Source organism: Lissotriton helveticus, chromosome 1_1 (assembly GCF_964261635.1).
Source record: "Lissotriton helveticus chromosome 1_1, aLisHel1.1, whole genome shotgun sequence".
In the NCBI taxonomy this organism is placed as follows: domain Eukaryota; kingdom Metazoa; phylum Chordata; class Amphibia; order Caudata; family Salamandridae; genus Lissotriton; species Lissotriton helveticus.
The window spans coordinates 1,503,627,505-1,503,653,783 of record NC_136057.1 but is presented as its reverse complement, the minus strand read 5'-3'; the positions used below and the strand labels follow the sequence as shown (position 1 = coordinate 1,503,653,783).

Here is a 26,279-nt window from a genome sequence, read left to right as displayed (position 1 = left end):
AGCCCACACAAAATGTGTCTGCAGTCTGCCATTGCAGCATGCGTGAAATGGTGCATGCATTTTTCACTTCAGATACAAGGTTTTCATTATATCCTGGTCACTGCACTTAAAACCTATAAGTCACCCCTACGGTAAGCCTTAAAAACCAAAGGCAGGGTACATGGTTTCAAGTGTGAGAGTGCCTCAGCACGAGCAGAGACACCCCTACAAACCCCAAAGTCCATTCTCGTCTCTGGGATTCATAGTGTGGGGAAGCCATTTTAAAGTATGTAGTTGGCACTGGCCAAGTTGAGATTTCCAACTACATAATGGCTTCATAGAACTCGGTCATGTTTGGTATCAAATACATTGGAGTCATGCCACTACACAGATTCCGGTGCTAGTTGCATGAACCCATGTACTAGGGGCCCTTTGGAGGACCCGCCCCCCCATGTTTACCTGTGTAGCCTGTAGCCTTGCAGGGTCTGCGTGCAAGCCTTGTTCTGCCCTCTTGCTGCTGAGCGTAACTCAGGCAGCTTAAGGGATAACAAAGGATTTCCTGCAGTGGAGAGGTGTATCCACCTCTGCTTTAGAAATAGGTGTCTTCGGCTAGGGTGAAGGAGCTTCGAGCTCCTCCATACTGCTTTGAAGGGCACATTTGGCGCCTTTCATGCATAAACCGGTATGCCAAGTCCAGGATCCCTTGGCTCCTGCCCTGGCATGAAACTGCACAAAAGACAGGGGATTGACCACCCCCCTGTGCAGCTTCTCTCCTGGGAAGTTCCCAGAGCTGTGCCAGGTGGGCCCTTGATTCTGCCATCTTGAATTTTAGATAGACAGAGGCCTCTGGGAGCATCTGATTCGTAGGTCCACCACAGTAGCATCCATGACCCTCCGTGATAGGTGGGTCACCGCATAAGTAGTCCTACCCCCCCTTTCGGGGTTACTTAAGGGATCCCCAGAAGGTGGATTCTTAGATTCGTTAAGACTTAGTCTTCAAGAACCGACTGACTTTGCCTGAAGATTTGCCTATAGACTCTTCTGCTGTTTGACACCGAACTCTGCTGCAGGACTGAGCCAGGAACCAAAACAAAGACTGCTTCTGGTAGGAAGGCTCCTACTGCAATCATCTCTGTGCTCTTAAATGTTTTGCAACCTTGATGGCTATGCATCCTCTGGAGTCCCCCAGGACTAGCAAGAAGTAATCTCCCTTGGACTGAAGAAGTCACTCCCCTACATCTGCAGGTACCTCAACGATCACCAACCTGTTCATCCTGCGGTCCCAGGGACGGCACCTGGCTCTACAACTTAGTCGGAGGTTTGTTGGCTCTCAAGAGGCCTGACCAGTCCTTCCTGCGACTTTGGAGCCTGCAATCCCTCTTCAGCTGAATGGAATTGTGCCCCCATGCACCACATCTGTTTGCCGTTGCCAAGGCTTGTTGTATGTCCTGACCGAAGATCTTCAAGGTCTAAGAAGCCCCAGCATCACACAGCTCCAAGAGTGATGTCCTCCCTGCTTTATCAGCGACATGGGCATCCATCTTCCGTGTGCCACCAAGGCGTCACTGAGACTCATTGTGCCTGCTGCCAAAGGGTCATCATGAAGTCTCCATCGATTCCAGCTGGCTTTCCAGCTTGCTGAGGGCCAGCCCAACTTACACTTGCTTGGTGGGTTCCACAGACCTTGCTGGTCTGCAACTAAGCATTGTTTGCTACAACACGTTTGTTGCGTTTGACAAGGCTTGTTGGTGGTCCTGCTGGTCAATGACCCTCCTGCATTCCTCAACTGGTATGGAACAGCTTGTGGACTGCTCATTTGCTCCTGCATCATCACCTGGGCTCCACAGCTGCATCTTCAAGACCCGTGTGCTACAGCACAGTACCTCCTACAAAGGCTGGCATCGTACTTCTGCTCCCCCTGGACACCTCTGGGTGGTTTGGGCTCTGTCTCCTCTTTTTGCAGGTTCTCCTTGTCGTGAATCCATGTCTGCGTTGCACCTACCTGGTCCACTAGATTCTTTAGCAGCTGGACGTCCAAGGTTCCCCATTGAGGTCAACTGGCGGTTCTCACACCTCTTAGCACCTATGTACCCAAGCTCCCTGGTGTAGGTAGCCTGTTTCTCTGATTATACATGGGTGGGGGTGTCCTTTAACCTCCCTGGTTCCATTGGGTTTCCACGGGGTCCTCTGTGAAGGGTCCTGAAATAGTAAAACTCCAACCGCGACTTCCCCACCGTAGCTTATGGACACTGACCCGGGGTATCACTTCTGCACACGGGCACCTAGCACCTATAGTTATTTACATGTGGTGGTTTGTTCTCCCCCTGGCCCATAGTTCCTTGGGTGTTAGTCTTTGTTTGGCACTTACCTCTCATTCCACTTTATTATTATGTGGTTTGCCCTCATGCAATTTATAACTGGATTGGCAAAGGGAACCCAACAAACTCTTAGTTCTCTTGAAACGGATTTCCTTTTATAGTAATAAGCTCTGAATAGTCCCGCCCACGTGCAGAACCCTGAGGCACTTCTTCAATATATATCTAAATATAGACTTGTTTTCTTTCCTCTGGAAGGCCTGCAAAGACACTTAACCCCTTTGATGCTTGTGACGGAACCATTCCGTCATCAGTCACGGTTGAGCTGTGCTGATGACGGAATGGTTCCGTCACGACCGCACCCTGTTCTGGAATGTCCAGCACAGGGGCGGAATCGGCGCCGCACGGAAGCGGTTAAGAAATTGACAGATTATGCAGCCTATTTACATAGGCTACAAAGGCCGAATTCTTCATCATGAAGTAAAAAAAGGGCAGGACTAAAGTATTTATGAATAGTTACAAACAGCATAACTCTCCTTCACAAAACCTTTTTTATAATAGTGATTAAGAAGAGCAGGACAGTCTAAACTCATCAGCTGTTATGTGGTCAGAAATAGAGACTGTGCTTTTAAGAGCCCAGAGACCACCACTATCCCATCATGCTCAGCAGGTGGCAGTTGCTTCAGTTCTTTTTTCCAGCTCCTGCTGACAGGACCTTGGAGCATTGAACTCTGCCTTTTTAGGACTTTTCTCATTAAAATTGTCTAGTAAAAATTGGTGGCACCTTTATTTAACGTTTTTCATCCCTCCCTGCCTTTTTCTGTTGTTTTGTGACCGAAAAGTGAGGTGTTTTGTCAAATAAAGTGCTTTCATTATTTGACAAGTTTCCAAAACGTGAGAGGAAAAATGCCAAAACGAAGCCTCGTGAGGGAGTGGCTCGACGTTGAGCGAGGTCGACGTCAAGGAATGGAACGACTTCAAAAAGATGTAGTGAAATGTTGAAGAGTTTCTCGACATCCAGGAGACAACAGGAAACAAGGAAGAAGAGGAGAAGAATATATTAATTTCCATTCTCTCAATATTTGAGAGCTTGTTCACCCTCTCCTATTGAGGTTTCATCATCTGTCTCCTCCTACGTCTTTTGCTTCACCTCAGTCTCCTCCTTCACCACCACCACCACTGGCACTACCTCCGCAACCATCCTCGCCTGTTCGACCACCACCCGTGCCTCTTCCAGTGACTCCAGTTGCACCTAGAGACACTCATAATTAAGCCTGCTCTGTTGATTCTTCAAAAGAAATACCGGCCTCCGGTTATAGACTCTCTATTCCTCCGCTCTGATCCTCCACCAGACTTTGTGGTAATATTAGCAGTTAAATAGTACCACTCCACATCTCCGTCATCATCTGCTCCTCCTGCTAAAGAGAGAAGGAAACTGGACTCTGCAGGCCGCAAAGTCTGCAACACGGCAACAACATCAATAAAAGCAGCCAGTCCTACAGCTTTCTTGGGCAGATATGACAGAGCCCCCTGGGACTCCAGCCACCATTTTGCTAAACATCTTCCAAGAGACAAGAAAGAAGACTTCATGGAAATTGTTCGTTAACACCTAAAACATTCTCAAAGTGCATGGCAGTGGTGGCAGCCCATCTAAGAAAGCGCCAAATCTTCGTCTACCCATACCTAGACGATTGGCTCATAAAGGCGTCAAGGTCTCAAGAGGCACAACTATATTTCATTGTAACCTGCGATCTCCTTCAAGGGTTGGGGCTTCATGTCAACCTCAACAATTTCACGCTAACTCCAGTTCAGAATTTGCATTATGGGAGCCTCCATCGATACCAGACAGGCGAGAGTGTGTCCTTCGGAGGACCGACTCTTATAAATCCTTCAGTAATGTCATACTCTAACAAAGGTATCTCATCCAACTATGAGAGCAGTATTATCTCTTCTTTGCTCGATGGCCTCATGCACCTTCCTTCCCAAATGCTCACTTCCACATACAGCCTCTCCAATTCTGTCTAGAGGACCAGTGGGACCAACTGACAGGCAATTGGGAAGACAAGATCAAGCTGGCCATACATGCAAAATAGTTCCATAATTGGTGGTGCTCCCCAGCCAATCTCCTGCGAGGCATGCCGTTTCACCAATTGGTCCCTTCTCAGACCATAGTGACAGATGCATCACTACAAGGATGCAGTGAAAACATGGATCACCTCCAGATTCAGGGCACATGGTTGCAAAGAGAGAGGACTTTTCATATCAATCTCCTAGAGCCCTGCACAGTTTGTCTAGTGCTCAAGGCCTTTCACCCATCATTCCGAACCATGACCATGCTTATTCAGATGGACAATACAACCACCATATACTACCTCAACATACAGGACGGTACGAGGTCCAGAGCCTTTTCACTAGAGGCCCAGGCTATGTTTAGATGGATCTTGGGATGGAGCCTGAAAATCAGGGAAACTCACCTCCCAAGTGTCCAAAATGTTCAGGCAGACGTTCTTAACAGAGTGCTCGATGAAACCCATGAATAGGTCTTGCACAGCGAGGTCTTTCAAAATGTAATCCAAATGTGGGGCACCCCAACCATCGACATGTTCGCCACCGCAGAAAACAGAAAATGCCTCGGCTTCGCCTCCAGGTAATACCATCAAGGGACACTGGGAAATACCTTATGGATCGACTGGTCCGGCAATTTTTTTTTTACGCCTTTCCATCGATTCCCCTGATCCTGGCAGTTCTCATCAAACTGTCCCACTCGAGAGTCAAGATTATCAGAGCTCCAGAGTGGCCACTTCAATGGTGGCTCAAGAACCTGCTTCATTGGTCACAGCGTCCACATCTCAAGCTACCATGCAGACCATACCTACTAACGAAATTCGGAAGCCAGATGGTTCTCCTCGAATATGCCTGCATGGCTCCTGAGGTAGTGCAGTGCTGACATTTGAACCTGCCACAAGACTGCATGGAGATACTCTAGGAGGCTAAGCGGCCTTCTACCCGTTCCCAATATGTCTTCAAGTCGAAGAGATTTTGCATTTTGGTGTTCCTCTAAAAACGTAGACCCTACTATGTGCCAAGAAGATGTAATTGTTTCATACCTTATAAACTTGCCTAAATCTGGCTTGCAATTTTCTTCTATAAAGGTTCCCCTGGCAACTCTTCTTACCTACCGAAAATATTCTTCTCAAATCTCTTTTATCAAAATCCCGGTGATAAAGGATTTTTTAGAAGGGTTGATGAAGGTTTTCCCTCCCATAAGGCATTCCTTGCCTCTCTGGGAACTTGTCCTAGTACTTTCACGTCTTATGCAGGAATCCTTTGATCCTATTCACAATGCTTCCCTGCAACATCTTACTTGGAAGACAGCTTTTTTTGTAGAAATAGCATCAGCTCGCAGGGTTAGTGAGACCAAAACACTTTGTTCTCACAAACCATACATAGTCTTCCACTCTAAGAGGTCATAATGACTTGCCCGAATTTCTTCCTCAAGTTGATTTCGGACTTCCATGTCAAGCAGATCATCTCATTACCAACTTTCTTTTAGAATCCCTCTATTTCAGCAGAAAGAATTCTTCATTCCCTGGGTGTGAAGAGAGTTTTGGAATTCTGTCTCATTAAAACACGATACATCCGCACATTCAACCAATTGTTCATCAGCTATGGTCTGGTTTGTATGGGTTTAGCCACTTCCAAGCAATCCTTTTCCAGATGGGTAGTTTCCTGTATCTGGTTGTGCTATCAAAAAGCAAACTAAAAACACTAACAGCTAAACCTAAACCACACTTAACTAGAGGTTTCATGAGAAATATCCCAATAGCAGATATATGCAAAGCAGCCACGTGGAGATCGGTTCACACAATAGCCAAGCACTATTGCCTAGACTCCGATGCTAGAGCTGATGTTCAAGTAGGGCAGGCTTCCCTCCGAAATCTATTTGCTTAAAGGCTACCTTAGTTGATCCTCTGTGTTCTCCACTGCTCTTAGTGGGGATTGGCATGCTACTCTATTCAGTGTTTATGGCTAAACATTCAAATCCCCTATGAGAGAATGAATAGTTTCTTGCCTGTAATTCCTATCCTCTTGTAGGGGTATTGTAATTATAGTCATAAGCAAACCTCCCTCCTCCCAGGTGGAATGAACAGAGATATTCATGATATCTACATATCATACATTGCCTTAAAAACGAACTGCGGCACCTGCCACCTGCTGAGCATAATGGGATACTGGTGGTCTCTTGGTTCTTGAAGGCACAGTCTCTATTTTTGACCATATAATGACAGTCTATGAGCCTACACTGGCCTACTCTCCTTTATGTCGATCATAAAAAAGGGTTTGTGAGGGAGATTTATGCTGTTTGCTACAACATCTTAAAATTATTCTCAAATACTTTAGTCTGACCTTTTTTTGACTTCATGATGAAGAATTCAGACATTGTAGCCTTTGTATATATGCTGAATAATGTCATTTAAGTGTCTTTGCAGGCCTTCCCGGAACAAGGCGAAAGTCTGCACTCTACAATATATATTTTGATTTAGGGCTCCAAGTTCCCTGCACGTGGGCAGGTCTAATCAGTGCTTATGGCTATAATGGAAATTCCCCTAGAAAATAACAGGAGTTACAGGTAAGAAACTGTAGGAGGGTGGATACCTGACTATGGTTACCCCAGATTTTTTGCCTAGTGTTTAGCTGGTTTTCGACTTAGCCTGGGACCCTGATTAGCAAGATCCCAGGCCAACTATCTGCTCTCTCTTTAAATGGACTCCATGCACCCTAGGTACATCACCAATTTGGTAATCAATCAATCAAGAAATTTGTAAAGCGCGCTACTCACCCGGAGGGTCTCAAGGCGCTGGGGGGGTCCGCTACTGCTCGACAGCCAGGTCTTGAGTTGCTTCCTGAAGGAGAGGTGGTCTTGGGTAAGACGGAGGTGGATGGGGAGGGAATTCCAGGTCTTGACTGCCAGGTAGGAGAAGGATCTTCCTCCCATGGTGGCTCTTCGGATGCCTGGAACGACGGCGAGGGCGTGGTTGGTCAATCGTAGTTGGCGGGTGGGAGCGTAGAAGGTCAGGCGGTTGTTGAGGTACCTGGGGCCTAGGTCGTGGAGGGCTTTGTGTGCGTGGGTGAGGAGGCGGAACGTGATTCTTTTGTTGACGGGGAGCCAGTGCAGGTCTCTCAGGTGTCCGGAGATGTGGCTGTGGCGGGGGATGTCCAGGATGAGTCGTGCGGAGGCGTTCTGGATGCGTTGGAGTCTTTTCTGCAGTTTGGCTGTGGTTCCGGTGTAGAGGGTGTTTGCGTAGTCTAGTTGGCTGGTGACAAGTGCCTGGGTGACCGTCTTCCTGGTTTCGGTGGGGATCCATCTGAAGATCTTTCTGAGCATGCGTAGGATGTTGAAGCATGAAGACGAGACGGCGTTGACTTGTCTGGTCATCGACAGGGAGGAGTCCAGGATGAAGCCCAGGTTGCGTGCGTGGTCCGTTGGTTTGGGTGTGCTGCCTAGGGCCGGGGGCCACCAGGAGTCGTCCCAGGCTGATGGTGTTGATCCAAGGATGAGGACTCCCGTCTTGTCTGAGTTCAGTTTCAAGCGGCTGTTCTTCATCCAATCGGCTACTTCTTTCATCCCTTCGTGTAGGTTGGTTCTGGCGGTGGCGGGGTCGTTGGTGAGGGAGAGGATCAGCTGGGTGTCGTCGGCGTAGGAGATGATGTTGAGGCTGTGTTGGCGTGCGATGGCTGCGAGGGGGCTCATGTACACGTTGAATAGGGTGGGGCTGAGTGATGAACCTTGTTGTACGCCGCAGATGACTTCGGTGGCCTCGGATCTGAGTGGGGGAGGCGCGGACTCTCTGGGTTCTTCCGGCGAGGAACGAGATGATCCACTCCAGTGCCTTCTCTTGGATTCCGATGTTGCTGAGGCGCTGCACTAGGGTGCGGTGGCAGACCGTGTCGAACCCTGCGGAGAGGTCCAGGAGGATGAGGGCCGCTGTTTCCCCGTTGTCGAGCAGGGTTCGGATGTCGTCAGTGGCTGCGATGAGGGCGGTCTCGGTGCTGTGATTGGCTCGGAAGCCGGACTGTGAGTGGTCGAGGGATCCGTTTGTCTCGAGGAAGGCGGCCAGCTATCTGTTGACGGTCTTCTCTATGACTTTGGCGGGAAACGGGAGCAGCGAGATGGGGCGGTAGTTCTTGAGGTCGGTGGGGTCTGCCGATGGTTTCTTCAGGAGGGCGCTGAGTTCGGCGTGCTTCCAGCTCTCCGGGAAGGAGGCGGTGTTGAAGGAGCAGTTGATGATGTCACGGAGTTGGGGTGCGATGACGGAGTTGGCCTTGTTGAAGACGTGGTGAGGGCATGGGTCGGTTGGTGATCCGGAGTGGATGGTGTTCATCGTTCGGATGGTGTCTTCGGTGTTGACTGGGGTCCAGGCGCGGAGGGTGGTGGTGGGGGGCGTTGGTTCCGTGGTTGGGTGCGTTGACTGTTCGCCGAAGCTGTTGTGTATGTCTGCGATCTTGTTGTGGAAGAACGTGGCGAGTAAGTCGCAGAGGTCTTGTGAGGGAGGGATGTCATTGTTTCCGGCGCTGGGGTTGGAGAGCTCTTTGATGATGCTGAAGAGCTCCTTGCTGTTATGTGCGTTGTTGTCTTATCGTTCCTTGAATGCTGTCTTCTTGGTGGTGTGGATCAGCTGGTGGTGTTTCCGGGTGGCGTGCTTGAGGGCGGTCATGTTGTCTGTGGTCGGGTTCTTACGCCAGGCTTTCTCGAGGGTGCGGCAGTTCCTCTTGGAGTTCTTGAGGTCGTCGTTGAACCACGGGGCTTTCTTGCTTTCGGGCCTGCTGGGATGGTTTTTCAGGGGAGCGAGGTCGTCGGCACAGTTGGTGATCCACTGTGCGAGGTTGTGGGCTGCTTGGTTGGGGTCCGTTGATCTGGCGGGAGGGTTCTGGTTCAGTGACGCGGTGAGCTGGTCGGTGGTGATCTTGTTCAAGTTACTGCGGGGGACCTGTTGCGGGAGGTGGTAAGTTGTGTTCTTTCTGAAGCTGAAGTGGACGCAGCTGTGGTCTGTCCGGTGAAGTCCGGTTGAGTGGCTGAAGGAGATGTGCTTGCTGGAAGTGAAGACTGGGTCAAGCGTGTGTCTGGCGTAGTGGGTGGGGGTGTTCACCAGTTGCTTGAGTCCAAGCTTAGCGAGGGTCTCCGGGAGGGTGGTGGTGGTGTTGTCGTTCTCCAGGTGGAAGTTGAGATCCCCTAGGAGGATGTAGTCGGCGGAGGGAAGGGCGTGTGGGCTGATGAAGTCTGCGATGTCTTCGCTGAATTGTGTGCGGGGTCCTGGGGGTCTGTAGATGAGGGTGCCTCTGAGTGTGGTCTTGGGTTCGGTGTGTATCTGGAAGTGAAGATGTTCGGCGGCTGTGAGGGTGTCTTCGGAGTTGGACGAGATGCGGATGGTGTTTTTATGGACGATGGCGATGCCTCCTCCAGTCTGGTTGGCGCGGTCCCTCCGGATGATCTTGTAGCCGTCCGGGATGGCTATGGCGATGTCGGGCGATGAGGAGGCGTTCATCCAGGTCTCCGTGAGGAAGGCGACGTCCGGGGATGTGGTGTCGAGCAGGTTCCATAATTCCACAGCGTGTCTGTGGACGGAGCGGTTGTTGAGCAGGATGCACTTCAGGTGGTTGCTGTAGGTGCTTGGCTTGGCGGGTGCGGGTGGGTTGCGGGTCCGGATGCAGGTGAACTTGCAGGTTTGGCAGGTGAAGGGTCCGTGGGTGCGTTCTGGGGTGGCTTGGTGGCATCCGGGGAGGCGTCCGGTGTTGAGTGCGCTGAGGGTGGCGGCGTCGTACGTCCGGTGGGTGAGATTGCCTCTGCGGGGGCCAGAGGGTCTGGGGTGGGGCGCGGTACAGGCGCGGACGGGTGCAGACGGGCTTACCTTCGGCGCGCATACGGCGCGCCCGCTGCACGTGATCGCTGCGCGCACGCGCGGACTCTGCCATAAATGGAGAGTGGGGGGGGGCGGAGCGAGGGAGGAGCAGCTGGGAGGCGGGAGCGGGGTGGCGAGTGGAGAGGGGAGCGATGCGAGGAGAGGCTGAAGGAGCAGGGGTGGGGCCGCGGGGGAGCAGCGGCAGGGAGCGGGGTGGGTTAGCGGGAGCACGGAGAGGAGAGGACCCGAATCCAATTAAGGGCACAACAGTGAGCAGGGGGCACAACAGCACGGAGAGAGCAAAATACAATCAGGGGCAACAGCACGGAGAGAGCTAAATACAATCAGGGGCAAAAGCACGGAGAGAGCAGAATTACAATCAGGCACAGTAGTGAAACCAGGGGGGGGAACAGGGGCACAACGGCACGGAGAGAGCAGAGTAGAATCAAGGGCACGGAGAGAGCAGAATACAATCAGGGGCACGGAGAGAGCAGAATACAATCAGGGGCACGGAGAGAGCAGAATACACTCGGGGGCAACAGTCAGGGGCACAAGCACGGAGAGAACAGAATACTATCACAGAATACAGGCAAAGCAAACAAAAGTTACTATCAGTGGTGGCAGTGGCGGCGGCAACGGGGACTGGGCACACGCAGGTGGGCCACGGGGCGGGTGGAGCGACCGGCACTGACCAGGTCAGGTCAGGTCACTGGACTCCTTGTCAGTCCCTGTACAGTGCACTATATGTGCCCAGGGCATAGGTGCATCCAAGGCCTACCAGGGGCTGCAGCATATCTTTTGCCACCCCTGGCTGGTACTTAAATCGACACAACTGGCTGATCACTCAGCTGGGGCAAGGTGGTGTAATCACCCCTTGCTTAGATATAGTATACCTATATCTAAACCTATATCTGGACACATATATACCTATAAGTCACTCCTATGCCAGGCCTTAACAATCCTGGAGGCAGAGTGCTTGGTTTTATGTGAGATGGTGCTCTAGCATGATCTGAGCCTGTCTCTGCATCTTTCGGAACCATTTCCTTATAGCTGTTCTAGTGATACTGCCATACCATATACTCTTAAGTGCATTATAATCCTCGCGGTTATTGCTAACTTTGGTTTGGCTTTATCAAAACATGTCATGTTTGGTGTCATACACTTGGGACTACTACCCCCTCGCCAGTTCTGGCGACGGGGGTAGCATTCCACCCTTCTAGAGGGAGAAGACATGTTACTTTACTGAAAACGCGGTTAATCCTAACCAGAGCCCCAGCATCACAAAATGGATGCTGCTGCCACAGATACGAGTCTGACCTCCTGCTGCTGACCAAAACTTGGCAGATGACGCCTGGACAAAGGGGTTCCTGTCACAGGGAGGTGTCACACCACCCCAGACAGGAGATAGTGGATTGTAGAAGGGAGGGTTGAAAGAAACTAGACACTGCCTGGGGCGCACAAGGTGTCCCCGAGCAAATGCCAGCCAAACCGGTTCTGGGGCACTCCAGCCCCAGTCTTGGCGCGAAGCTGGACAAAGGGAAAGGGGTGTAACCACCCCCTTCCTGGGTCCCACCCATAGGAGGGACCTAGCAGGTAATCCAGCCCCTTGATTTGGAATAAAGGTAGGAGCTGTGCAGATGCACATCAGATTATCCTGACTGAAACTTATGAAACGAAACTCTGGACCCTTCGACATCCCACTCGACGTGGAAGACTGAAGAATCTCCCTTGTGGTCAAGGAGTGACCACCCTGTGCAAACAGGCACCATCCAGCACCTTGACGTTTGCTTTGTTGCAGTTCCCGCCGGAACTTGAGCGACAGAGATAGACAAGAGCCAGCGTTCCTGCCTTCCAACAGCCCGATCCAAAGTCTATGCAGAGCTGAGACCCGTGGAGGCGACCCGAAGCGTGGGAGCGGCCATCTTGGAAAACCCACAAAGCGCTGACCGTGCAGCACACGAGGCTCCCTCGAAGCTGTGCATTGGAGTTTGCGAAGCTCCAGCCTCGAGCAGCTTTTGCACCGAAGCTCACCCCGCCACACTCACCGAGTGCTGCGTGGGGCCCTTTTGCATTTTCCTGCTTGACGCGTTGGTCCGGTCGCTTGCCCATTGGCTAGTGGCCCCAGAACCGACGAACCTAAGAATTTATACAGCTAGTCTGGTTGCTCCAGACTGGCCCTCGCTCCCCTGAAAAGGAGCACCCGATCTGACCTTCCTGGTCCGGTCAACAAACGATCTTCGAATCCTGCGTGGGTTGCCTTTGCCAAGGCTTGTTGACTCCGATCTGGAAGCCGACACCGCCGACAGCGAGAGCCTTCGTGGGACAGCTCGTGATCTACTTCTGGACATCCTCGGTGCCCCAGAGTCCACGTGGCAGCGGAGACAAGCTTCACGACATCAACCTGATTGCGCCCGACATCGCCTGGTTCCTTCCTGGTTCCTTCCTGGTTCCTTCTGGTTCCTTCCTGGTCACTGGCTAGTGACCCAGACTCTGTCCCCTCTGCTTTCAGGTACTCAACATCTTCGATCCTCCCTTGGATCACACCGGACACTTCTCTTCTGGACGCCTGCAGCATCTTCATCTCCAGGCATCATAGAACTGCGTGACGAAACCCGACACATCTTTGCACCTGTGCACCCGCTTCCTGTGGGTGAGGTAACTCTTGAACGCCGGTGCTCCTGTAGTGGTTTACACCTCTAGTGTCTAAGTCTAAAGTTTTGCCCTTCTAGTCCAGTCGGAAGACTCTTAAAACTGTAACTCGATAACTTTTACGCACCATTGACTTTGCATTGGTGCATGCGTGTGCTTTAGGCACTGCACCCGAATCCCGCGGGCTACTCCCGTCCTAACTGCTGTTAGTCCAGTGTAGTCCCAGCGATTCCCAAGGCCCTAGGCCTTACCACTGATCGATTAGTGATTGTTATACCACTTTTTTGATATATGGTTTGAGTGGCCACCGGCCTCATCCATAATTGTGCAACTTTCATATGTTATATTGTGCTTTTGTTTAAACGCTTGTGCTTCATTGCTCATAAAGAGTAGTGGGGATTATTCGGAGAATAAATACATATATTTTTATAATATATAACTTGTGTGGTGTCCTTTCATTTGATATTACAGAATTGCATATGGTAAAACAGCTGGCTTCACATGCCCTCTTGAGTTAAGCCTTTAAGGCTGCTTAGTCCATGCTACCCCTAGGATAGCTTGTCTATAAGGTTGACTTACAACCACCACCATAAGGGATTGTTTGGACTGATACAAGATGCCCATAGAACTGTGGACATCATATACCAGGCCAACTTCTCACAGAAACTATTCCTTTCTCTGATTCTGACTGCATGTGGGAAGGACCCTCAGGCACATAACAGCTGAATACTGAAAAGGGCTAGAAAGAGCAATTTAAATAACTGCTACCCTATCTGCATGCTCAAAGAGATTTAGGATAGCTTTAAACCAAGAAGGAACTAATGAATATCTCCCCCCCCCTTTTTGAGGCTTATCAACCAGAGCACTAAGGGCCTGATTACAATCTTGGCGGATGGGAAACTTCGTCATGAACATGATGGGTATCCCACCTGTCAAATTAGAATTTTATTATATCCTAATAAATGGGATATCCATCTCGTTTATGACTGAATATCCCATCTCCCAAGATCGTAATCGGGTCCGAAATGTGCACCACCCATAAAATTTGCTCCGTTTTAACAGTGGCACCATGTGACCGCAGAGTTGATCGCTGAAGTTTAGTGGGGAGTTAGTAAGTGCATTTCCAATATGGAAGCACTGGTAAACTTTGTTTCAAATTTGTTAGTAGGTTATTATCAGAAAATCCTGTATGGCTACTCATGAGTTAGGAAAGCAAGTGAAATTTTAAATGAAAGCTTCTTTCATTCGTGTCTAGGTTTTATACAGCATTGCAATTCTTTGTTACTGTAACATCATTGTTAAAGCCGCAACTTTGTTATAATGCTCTGTTTTTCTTTAGACAGAGTCTGAAGCATCAAACCTTGGTAGAAAGTCAATTGAGGCACAATGACATCATAAAGGGACTAAGCGATGACATCCTGGCATCATACCACAGATGCTTGCAGCTTGCTGAACATATGAAGCTCTCAGGAACCCAGGTAAAATGTGTTGCTGTAGTAAACATATTCTCCTCCCAACATGGCCATCTGCGGTCATTTGTCTTTTCTAGATAAAGGAGGAGGATGTGTAGTAAACTAGTTCTCCTCTCAACGTGGCCACCTGTTGTCATTACACCTTTCTCTATGTTCCTACCTACTAAGCCTCCCAGAATGGTCTGGTCAGCTGACGAGGTGTATTGCTCTGCTGTAACTTAATAAACCTAACTTATAACTACCAAGGAGTGTCCTGCTGCCTACCTGAATCTATTTACAACAGTTGCCTCGCTTTAGAATCTGAAATTCCTAACTATAGTAAAAAGCAATCCATGACGAAAACATTTTTTGTTGCTTTTTTGTCTTCGTTCATTGCTGGAAGCGAAACTCAAAGTTAGATGCTAAATGTAGACCGGAGTTGCAAGCCCTTATTTCCTCCTGAGCATCCCCTCCTTATCAGGACCTCTTACAACATTTGGAAGGATCTTAAATTGGATCTTGGATTTGGCCCTGGTAATCATCAATTATTGATTCATCAGTCATAATCATTGGACACTGCAGAAACCTCCTTGTAGGTTTTTTAGGTATTTACATCTCTTGTGTCTTTCCCATCTACCAATCTTCCAGTGTTTTTGTCATTTCCAACATGTATCTACGATCAGGTTTCCGAAATCTTTGTGCAGTAATCTCCCACTCGCAAAACCTTGGTGAGATACCCATGTCAGGCAGCTCTCCTGTCTTGTGAGTAGAACCAAGGTGAATAGAAGTTCTTTGTCTTTTATGCAACTTTATAGTAGACCTGTCACCCTCTAAGTCTCCAAAGAGTAAGTTTATCTTAGTCTTTCTCCCAATTATATCTGATATGGCCTTAACCTCTTCTTGCCGTTGGATGGACACTGCCAAAACATATGGACATAATTGGCAATCTCCACACCGCGCTTAAAACATGCACTTTTTCTCTATTTCCCAGTTTGGCCAGCCTTTTAGGAGTTCAGTATGCTGCGTAGCGTGTTGCTCGAGTTAAAACTCCTTTGAACAACAGTAGACAAGAGTTTTTTGGCAAAACAGTTTATTTAAATAAACTTTGCGGCTAGGAGAACAGGCACAAGCTCTGAGGACTAGAACAGTCACAAGCTCTGAGGACTGTCTCCATTTAGGTATATATCCTTTTTTTATTTAAAAAATACAGCAGGCTGTAAAAGTTATTGGCGTACCATATATGGTGAGGAATGTTGGTTTCTGCCTTTGAAGTCGTATACTAATGATCAAATGGTTACTACAGGAGGGTCTCGACCAGTTGAGGACACAGTGTGCCCAGTGGAAACATGTCTACCTAAAGGAACCAGGAACTTTTGTATAGGTCCAGCACACTTGCTCCTAATTTCAGTAATCTATGTCCAAGAATGTGTTTGTCCTGTTCCTGTAAAGACTAGGAGAGGGGGTAGAAAGCGTGATACTAGTGTTCCAGTAAGTTGTAATGCTCTATTAGGATCAAGTGCCCTCACACACCCCATGGGGTGTCATGCGTCAACATTGGGCAAGCTCTTTGTCAGGTCGGTGCTGCAATGCCTGAGGGCCACACACGGGGGGCTCTTTGCCAGAGATTTTTTTGTATATGCCGTATTATAAAGTGGGCGTGACAGGGTGGTCATTTGTGTAGTGTGTGTAAGAGTTTAAACAGTAGTGATTTACAATAGGTGTAGTGGCGCTTATTGTAAATTAACTTTGATTGAACTCACAACCCTAGGTAAAAAAATGTGATGTTTATACAGGATGCAAAGGTCCTAATAAGACTAATCAATGTGTGATCTAGAATATGGTCAACATGTTTCTCGCCTGTGTAAGTCCAATCGGATCTAGCGACAATTCATCAGGACCCGGAATATCTATCTACAATACGAAAATTGCCTTGATTCCTTATACTTTTTGTAATGTCATGGTGATCCTCCCAGGCGTTTGACTCTTAAAACTGTCTTTTTGGTTGCCATCACCTCTGCTCGCAGGTTGAGTGAGTTTCAGGCACTTTCTTTCCAAACCTCCTTTCCTGGCTGTTCATCCGGACAAAGTTGTCCTTCGCACTAGGCCTTCTTTCCTTCCCAAAATGGTTACCTCTTTCCACATAGGGCAGACCATCACTTTGCCCACTTTCTTCCCGCCCCTGCATCCTTCTAAAGAGGCGGAGAGGCTCCACCGTCTGGATCCAAAACGTGCGCTTTTATTCTATCTGGATCGCACAAAGCAATTCAGGGTGGATGACCAGCTCTTTGTTGGCTATGTCAACAGCCACGAAAGGTCGGGTTGTGCAAAAGTGGGCCATCTCTCAATGGGTCGTTCTGTGCATCAAAATCTGTTATTCCTTGGCAAAGAAGGTACTTCCAGTGGGACTGTGCCCCCATTCCACCAGGGCGACGACTGCCACTTCTGTTTTGGTGTGTGGAGTCCCTCTTCATGACATCTGCCAGGGAGCCACGTGGGCTTCACTGCACACATTCACCTAACATTACTGTCTGGACAGCCAAGTACGGAGAGACGGCTTCTTTGGTCGTTCGGTTCTCCAGGAGTTTCTGATGTGAAATTAGTTCACAGACCCACCTCCGGGGTTGGTATTGCTGGGGTATCTATTCTAAGGTGAGGAGTCCATAACGAATAGTCTCTTTCAAATGAACAAGTTACTTACCTTCGGTAACGATATATTTGTAAGAGGCAAATATTTGTTATGGATTCCTCACCGCCCCACCCATCCTCCCCATTCTGCAAACTGACTTCCAGGGTAAGGGACTTCCTTTTAGGGCCCAAGTGTTTGTGCACCAGTGGTCAGTGTCTTGCATGGCTCTGCGCTTCTGGCATGAAATGTTGTGTAAAGAACTGACGTCAGAGCGCAGGGGTGACGTCTAAGTAGATTCTGAAATGTCATTCTGGTGATCACGACACCAACGACGAGCGCAGAGTCGACAGGCACCACCTACGGAAGCGCAGAGGTACTGCGGAGGAAAAATTCTCCTGATCCAGTCTGACGCCTGGGGGTAATTCTAACGTGAGGAATCCATAACTAATACTTGTCTCTTACAGATGTACGAAAGACAGTGTTCTCTTGACCAACATTGTAAAAAATGGCCACAGAACTTTGAAAGGGGTTCTAAGAGGGATCCTAATCCAGAGACTATGGGTCTCCCCGTCGGTGGCATAGTACCTTCATGAGTCTTTGGCAGGGTGTAGAAGTAGGGAGTTATAGGGTTCTCGTTTATCAGGAAGGCATATTCATTCCTGGAAAGCCACCCCTGGTTTTCAGCACATGAAACTATGCTGGTGATATGTATAAGAAGATGGTGAGTCGGGTCTTCTGTTATTGGTCTGTAGTTTTGCTGATTTGACAGTTGATGTAGGCATTCGATCTTGTAGTCATTGGCAGGTAAGATAACAATGGCCCCTCCTTTGTCGGCCTGTTTTATTACAATACTAGTATCAATGGACAATGATTGGATAACCCGGGATTCTGCTTTAGGGAGATTCTGAAAAGTGCTTAGAGTTGTTCATTTTATTCACCTCTTTTAGGACAGCTTGTTCAAATGTTAAAAGCTCATTTGAAACCATATTTGACTTTGTTTCTGTTGCCTCCCTCTTCTTCTGCCTCTTCTCATGCCCCAACCTCTGCCTAACAAAGAGGGGTTGTAAGGAGGGAAGGGTTGTGGGGGACCTTGTTGGAAAGGAGCGTATTTCTATATCAGTAGTCCTTGATAAGGAGGTATACCATAGTCAAACATGGTTGGCGGCAGCCTTCTTCTCCCGTCGTTACTTCCCCAACTGTTTGAACTGGTGTTGCTACTATTTGAGGAGTTTCTCCTCCTTGGTAGTTGATTATCATCTGATGATACTTAATCATGCATGGGTTTGTAGTCCTCTTTCAGGTACACTCTTTCTTTGTCAAATCTTTTTGTGTCCTTTTGGAGTCTTATTTTTTGTTCCATTAGGTAGTCTTTCTGTTCAGGGATATTATTTATTTCAATCAGTTTGTTTTTGTAAGCTGAAATTAGAAAACTTGCTTTAAAGGCATCTTCAGAGATGGTAATCTTTATAACTAGATCATCTGCTAGTCGTTTTGCCATTTTCATTATGAGGACCTACCAATCCCTGGTGCATTTCCATGCTACCAGGCACCAATCTCCTTTGATTGTTGCATCCTCGAGGAAAATGGGTGGAATGTTGGCAAAGATAACACCGTTGGGTGCAATATTAGCCCTCAGATATTCAGTCATTAATGCTTCATGTATTGTGATTTTCACAAGTTGTTTTTTCATTGCAGTGATTGCATTCCAATCATCAGTTTGGCTGTTGGATGGGGCTGAGCCACCTGCTCCCAGTAAGGCTGGTGTTTTGAGGATTTCTGACACCGTTTCATCATTAAAGCTCAGGCCTTGATTATTTTCCATATTAGTTTAGGACCTGAGATGTATATCCCAAGTGAATTGGGTTGGAGGGGTGATGAGGAAGGAGGAAGGGACGACAATTAGTACTAATAAGGAAACAGACCGGTGTGTCAAAAGATCGCAACTACCAAATAGAGATACCAAGAGGTTATTTCTTCTTGTCTGAACACGTAAAAGTTTCCATGGCTGACCCACTGTTCATGAAACTCTCTGCCTAAAGGAACCAGGAGCTTTTGTATAGGTCCAGCACAATTGCTCCTAATTTCAGTAAACTATTTCCAAGAATGGGTGTTGTGCTGTTCCTGTAAAGACTATCTACACTACAAAATTGACTCGATTCCTTATACTTTTTGTAATGTCATGGTGATCGGTCAATAGATCAGGCCAGAATGAATCATTAATTGTACCTTAACCTGGATAATGATCTGAAAAAGGATAAACATAACATAATTAAACAGGAATAGGGATACAAATATCAGTGACATGCAGCTCCCCGTGTGGAAAAGCAATTCCAGCTCCCGCAGGAGACGGGGAGCCGGCGGGAATGTTGGGGCATTGGGGCTCCCCCCACGGTCCCTAACCACGAGGCCAGGTCCCGGGGGATGGGGTCCCCGGGTCCCAAAATGGCCCGGGAGGGGGGTGGCAGTCCCCCTCCTTTGTTTAAAAAAAAAAAGTATATTTTGGCATTCCCCGGGGGATGGGATCCCCGGGGCGAATGTAAATTAATGGAAGTGGACGGTTTAAAGAAAAAAAATTGGAGTTGTGGTGCTCAGCGCAGCCCCCTGGTTTGAACGTGGGGGGTGTGCGGCTCCCAGCACAGTCCCCTGGTGTGAACGCGAGAGGTGCGCGGCGCTCAGCGCGGCCCCTAGTGTGAATGTGATGGCTGCGCAGCGCTCAGCACGACCCCCTAGTGTGCACTGGGTGGGCGACTCCAAGCAAAAATAATTAAGATTTTCTTAATATAAACCTAGGTTATATGTTGGGTTATTGGGTGGCTCTAAAAAGAGCCCTTGTGTTTATTATGAGTTTCTTGCAGCTACATGTAAATGCGGACACAGAGCTTTAGGTTGTTGAGAAACACTCTGTTCCCTTAATCAGTGAAGTATACTCCGTCACTCCTGTAGATGCCCTCCATATGGAAACGTAGATTATTGTTATATATGGAGCCCATTCTATGGTCTCTGAGGTAAGCAGAAACCGCTTTATTTAAATTTTTTCTAGCTTTCTCAATCTGAGGACAAAATTGATCGGACCACTTTCATTTCTGTCTTTGGCATATGTTAGAGTTTACAAAGGGAGTTTGGGGGAAAAGCAACATCAATTCTGCAAAGGTGTCCTTCATTAGCATTTCCAGACCTAACCCAGTCAATGTGCCTAGGTAATTGCCACCACAGTGTACAATCATGAGGTCAGGGGGTTGGAGATGCAAAAAGGTTTTTTACCACAGGCATCAATTGGTACCACTTTAATCCTCTCTGGGCAAACCATGAAATGCCTACATTTTGCAAAGCTAGGTCTTTGTCAGTACCTCTGCGTTCAGCATACCCTTTGCACCAAAAAACATAGCTGTGCCCAACAATCCACACTGAAAGCATCTTGAAGTGATGACTGTAGGTAATGAAAAGATGTCTGTAGCTGAGGTAGTCAGTTGGTAGAATGAGAGATATCTAAAATGGCGGACAAGATTCTGTTTTAAAGAAAGTAGAGATTTGATTGGCTGTTTAAGAACATTGTACGTTCAAAAATAGGGTGCATTTTACTTTGTTTAAACCCTTCCGCACTGCGCACATTTTTGTCCTGTGCATGCGATTTAACTAGTGGGTGGGATTCAGACGGCCCCCAGCCGTCCTCATCACACGCCCACCATGGCGCATGATGGCTGGGGGCCGTCATGCGCACCGAAGGGGTTAAAAAGCAAGTTTCAGCAGAAAGGATATGTATTGCAACGCCAACCACACCTGCTGTTCTCATTTGCAACATTGTGTGGTGAACTTGTGACCTGTGAGTAAAGTTGAATGATGCATGGCCTGTTGCTATGGAAACTGACACTAAGCAGAAGAGGTGAATAAGTCAGTTGATAGGGGTTATTATCTGCGACCAAAGGAATTGTGTTTTACGATTTGAAAAACTCTGGGAAGCAATGTCATTTGTTGGGTATGTGTATTTGTATGGAAAAAGAGAGGGAAACCTTGTCATTGCTGGTTTTACCTTGCAGAGTCTGGTGATTTATATTGACCATGTGTAAAAGAAAATCCTGTCCGAGTGTGTGAGATTTTTCATTCAACAGATTTATGTGCAAAGTGAGTTATATATTTTTGAGGTTTATTTAAAAAAGATTTGACATTATTCTAAAACTGTTGTTTGAAATATGCTATTAAATGTAGAGATGTATATTGGAATTAGTTTCATTGTACTTGAAGTTTGTTTAAAAACAGTCTGTACAATAATATATATATTTTTAAGCCTATTCAAAGGTATAGCTGAATGATGCCTCATATTTTTAGATAGTTGGTTGATGATGCAGTACAAATGTGTATTTTGAAAGATGTTCATATAAGGTGTAGTTTATTAGGCATCATTTTTTCTACTCTCTACAAAGGTATAGTTTAAAGATACTGCATAATTATAGATACTTAGTTAAAGATGCAGCACAACTGTGGTGTTTGAAAAATGATCATACAGTATGTTATTAATTAGGTTTCTGATATTAGTTTGTACAGAAGGTAAAGTTAAATTATGGCATATAATTAAAGATAGAATGGTGAAATAAGGTGGTGTTAGTTTTTTTTTTGTAGTTTAGCAAAGGTATAGTTGAATGATGCCACATAATTTTAGATACAAAGCTGAAGATGTATGTGCTTTTAAAATTATCAATAACTGTGTTGTTAATTGCTCTTCTTTCTTAAGTCTGTTGTGAGGTATAGTTTAATGATGTCGCATATTTGTAGATTGAATGGTCAAGATGTAACTCAAAAATAAACCACCATATATTACCCTTTGTGGCATGTTGCCTTATCTACTTAACTAGATAGTATGTAATGAGTTATCTATGTGTTCAGATACTATTTATATAGTTGCATGTATGCTTAGTGTACTCGTTGAATGATGCAGGCACTAACTCATGCACTTCTACAATCCCTTGAGCACTACATATACAGTTCAGTAATCTCCCTGTTACTACCTAAGCACTCCTCCAATCACCTAGTCAGTGTCATGACCTTATCTAATCACTGCGCCAAAACCCAAGCACTTAAAAATTCACCATGCAGTCAACTTGCAGTACTCTAATCATCCAGTCACTGCCCTTGCAATGACCCAGGCACTAACACATGCACATCTACAATCCTGTGAGCACTACCTATACAGTTCAGTAATCTCGCTCTTACTACCTATGCACTTCTCCAATCACCCAGTCAGTCTCATGACCTTATCTAGTCACTGTGCCAAAATCCAAGCACTTACAAATTGACAATGTACTCACCTTGCAGTACTCTAATCATCCAGTCACTATCCATGTACTCATGCAATAACCCAGGCACTAACACATGCACTGATACAATCACCTGTGCACTTTCCATACAGTTCAGTAATCTCCCTGTTACTACCTATGCAGTCCTCCAATCACCCATCCAGCACCATGTACTTATCCAATCAGTCTGCCAAAACCCAAGCACATATAAATTCACCATGCATTTTCCTTACAGTACTCTAATCATCCGGTCACTACCAATGCACTCGTGCAATGACCCAGGTACTAACACATGCAGTGCTACAATCACATGTGCACTATCCATGCAGGCCTCTAACCACCTACGCACTACTGATTCACTCCTCCAATCACCCAGCCAGTCGCATGTACTAATCCAATCACTCCACCAGTACCCAAGCACTTATACATTCACCATGTACTCTCCTTGCAGTATACTAATCATCCAGTCAGTGCCCATGTACTCATGCAATTACCCAGGCACTTCTACCATCATTTGAGTGCTACCTATGCAGTTTAGTAATCTCCTTGTTACTACCTATGCACTCCTCCAATTACCCACCCAGTCCCATGTCCTTATTCAATCACTCTGCCAAAACCCAAGCATTTATACATTCACCATGCACTCTTCTTGCAGCACTCTAATCATCCAGTCACTACCCATGATATGACCCACTCAGTAACTCATGCTCTTTTACAATCCCTTGAGCTCTACCTATACAGTTTAGTAATTTCCCTGTTATTAGTTATGCACTCCGGTGTGGCTTGGGCGCCGATGTAGACGGTAGCGGGACTCCGGGGCTTCTTCGCGACCGCCCCTCGCAACCACACATCCTCACCCCCGACTTCGGACCCCTGGCCCCCACCGAGCATCGGAAGGCCTGGGGAGCATAGGGGCAAAGACTGGAGGAGCTGGGTGCCCCCGAGGCTGCCGTAAACGACCCTTTTCTCCCCCCCCGGAGCGGTTGGCGCGCTGCAAGCGCAAAATGGCGGCGGCAGTCGCAATTCGAGCTGCCTGACGCAGGCGGGCTGCAGGCAGAAGAAGGCTCCCTGGGGTGACGGACCCGACAGTATCCGGAGCGGAGCGCCCTGCTCGTCGATAGCGATGAGGGGAGCGGGCTGATGAGGCGGCCTTGAGGCGTCCTGGAACGGTGGATTAACGGGACGCCTGACCCAAAGATGGCGGCGCCCGTGTGAGTGCCCCGGACGTCTGGCCTGACACGTTGGGAGGCCTGCAGGTCCCCCCCCCCTTGGTGAGGAGTCCCCTGGGCACTGAGGCGGGAGCAACGGCGGCTCCTGAACCGGAGGAGCACGACGGCCGAGGAAGGTGGCGGGGGCTGCTTCGGACAAGGAGCCTGTCGCGTGGAGACGTTAGGGGGACCGGGGGGCGCCTTCAAGGGAGGCCTACAAGTAGCTGACACGGCCCGGAGAGCCACCCTCTAGGATCCCTGGTGCCCGAGGCTGCGGTGCCGGCTTTGACTGCTTCGCTGGGTGCCCCCAGGGGGGGGACGACCAGGGGGGCCTCCTCTTTCTCCTCATTCTTGGCGGGGCCCATGCTGGACCTGCGGTGAGTGGACCTAGGACTCCAGGAGTCTGCCCCTTGAGCCGGAGTACACCCCCTGCTATCCACGAGCCGGCCTCCCCACTTTCCTGTCGGCCCTGGAGCCCTCCCTGAGGACCCTATTTGGGACGTCCTTCCTGCGCTGACTTTGCCCCTGCATCCACTATCGAGGGAGTGAGAGTGATCCTGGCCACGGAAGACGGAGGGGCGCGGACCTGGTGCCGGGGGCTCCCTTGTGGAAGTGACTGAGGGCTGAGGGGCCCGGTGCACTGCGCCTGAGTGGGCGGCTTGGGGAGGACTCCCGAAAATTGCCACAGGATGGTCCGGGGGGCCCGAAAGAAGGGATTTGATGTACTGAGGCTCGATGACCCGGGTCACACGATGCCGGGTGGCGATGAGGCATCTGGCTCTGGGGGCTCAGCCCCGCCACGGGACCCCTCCCTGAGTGACATTATGCAGGCCATTGTGGCATCGCGGGAGGCCCTGGAGAAGCGAATGGATACCATTGGCACTGACCTGTCCCTTTTGAAGGCTGACCACAGGAAGCTGAAGGAGCGAGTTACGACCACGGAGGCGACCATGAAAGACGTTCCAGGGGACGTAGCAACCTTGAAGGCCTCCTTTGCGGAAGTGGCGCAGAAAGTTCGGGTGCTGGTACTCAGGGCCGAGGACAGTGAGGGACGCTCCAAACGTAACAACCTCCGCCTCGTGGGAGTCCCGGAGAGGGAGGAAGGCCTTCTTGGAACACTGGTTGCGGACGGAGGTGGCGCCGGAGGGGCTCTCCCCATTCTTCGCTCTGGAGCGGGCCCACAGAGTCCCGTCGCGCCCGCCTAGAGCCGGAGGTCCGCCTCGCCAGATGGTGGCGCGCCTTCTACACTACCAGGATCGTGATCACATTCTCCAAGCGGCTAGGGCCCTGCCGAACCTACGCATTGGTAACAGCAAGGTCATGATTTTCCCGGACTTCACCAGAGACGTTCAATGTCAACGATCGTCCTTCCTGGCGGTCAAGCGGAAGCTGAGAGCTTTGCAGCTGCCCTATGCTATGTTGTTTCCGGCCCGCCTAAAGGTCATTGCAGGCGGGAGCACTCATTTCTTCACTACACCGCAGGAGGCTTGGGACTGGATAGAAACCAGGGGGACAGCTGATGGAGACACCCCCGCTGCGACCACACCTAGACGTGGCTCTCCTGATTTGACACCGACGCGACGACCTGGCTCCCCCACTGGATGGCAACAGGAGAGAAACAAGGCGGTGATGGCGGTGGCAGCCATCAGCCAAGGGGAGGTCAGCCCCTCCAGTAACGGATCGGACCACTCAAAGAATGCTGAACTGAGTCCGGGCTCCAGCAGCGCTCATGGCCTCTCCGAGACGTATCTCCCAGTGGTTACCCCGCAGACGGCGCACGGCATCTTTGGCTGAAGCGGCTATGAGGACATGGGACTCTCTATTATAGGGTATTGGGACGCGGGGAGGGTCCTACCTGCAGTTTCGAGGGTGGCGGGGGTCAACTGTCTTCTGTTGCTCATAACTGTGCTGTTGAGGGGGGGAAGAATGGGTGTACTTTTGAATGCTTGGAGGGGCGGGGGAGGAAGCTCCGGACCTCACTGACTTTGACGTTCCGTATAGCCTAGCCTACTCTTGTTGATTGACGCTTGGTTTTGCAGGGTTTGGATGGGGTTACCACGTTGGTTATCTGTCCGGGGGAGAGGGAGTTGGGTTGAACTGTTTGATAATGGGTATGGGGGTTGGGGGGTGGGTTCTGGGCGTGTCAGAGGCTCCCATAGGGGACTGGATGTACTACAACGTGTACTGCCATGGGACGCGACTTAGGATACAAATGTCTCACGTGGACTGTGAGGGGGATGCACACCATGCATAGACGCCACAAGATCCACTCACACTTAATTAGGCGGGGCATACATATGGCCTTCCTCCAGGAAACGCATCTTTTAACGCAGGAAGGGAAGGCATTGCAGCGCAGATGGAGGGGACAGGTTTTTCACACTGATTACTCGGCCTATGCCAGGGGGGTGGTCATCTGGATAAGGGTGGGGGTTCCCTTTCAATGCACACAACAGCTTATTGACCCGGAGGGTAGGTATGTAGTGGTGAGGGGCAAGCTGGATGGGAGGGACCTCACGCTGGGTTGCATATATGCACCGAATGTGGACCAACCTGCTTTCTTCTCCTTGCTGTCCCACACATTGGCACCGTTCTTAATGGGCCCTCTGCTCCTTGGGTGGGATTTTAACTGTGTGTCTGACACTGCCTTGGACCGCTCACATCCCCCTTTACTGAATGCACTGGCGAACAGACTGGCACTTGCGCGTTCTGACTGGCAGCGGCGTTGGGGGCTAATTGACGTTTGGAGGGCCCACCAACCGTTAGACAGGGACTACTCCTTCTCCTCCGTTCACGAACTTCACGTTCGCATAGACGCCTTTGTGTGCTCCCCGGAGGTGCATGGTGAGGTGTGCCATAGCGAGTACC

At 49.1% G+C, this 26,279-nt stretch overlaps 1 protein-coding gene across 7 annotated transcripts in view; it reads left to right on the top strand.

The window, feature by feature from the left end:
- FIRRM (FIGNL1 interacting regulator of recombination and mitosis) overlaps positions 1-26,279 on the top strand; it is a 3,243,174-nt gene that overhangs the window by 1,167,278 nt on the left and 2,049,617 nt on the right. For all 7 annotated transcript variants that reach the window (XM_078686707.1, XM_078686742.1, XM_078686714.1 and 4 more), the window contains one exon: positions 14,181-14,319. In XM_078686707.1, coding sequence (XP_078542833.1) covers positions 14,181-14,319 — 139 coding nt within the window. The remainder of the gene's footprint in view (positions 1-14,180; positions 14,320-26,279) is intronic.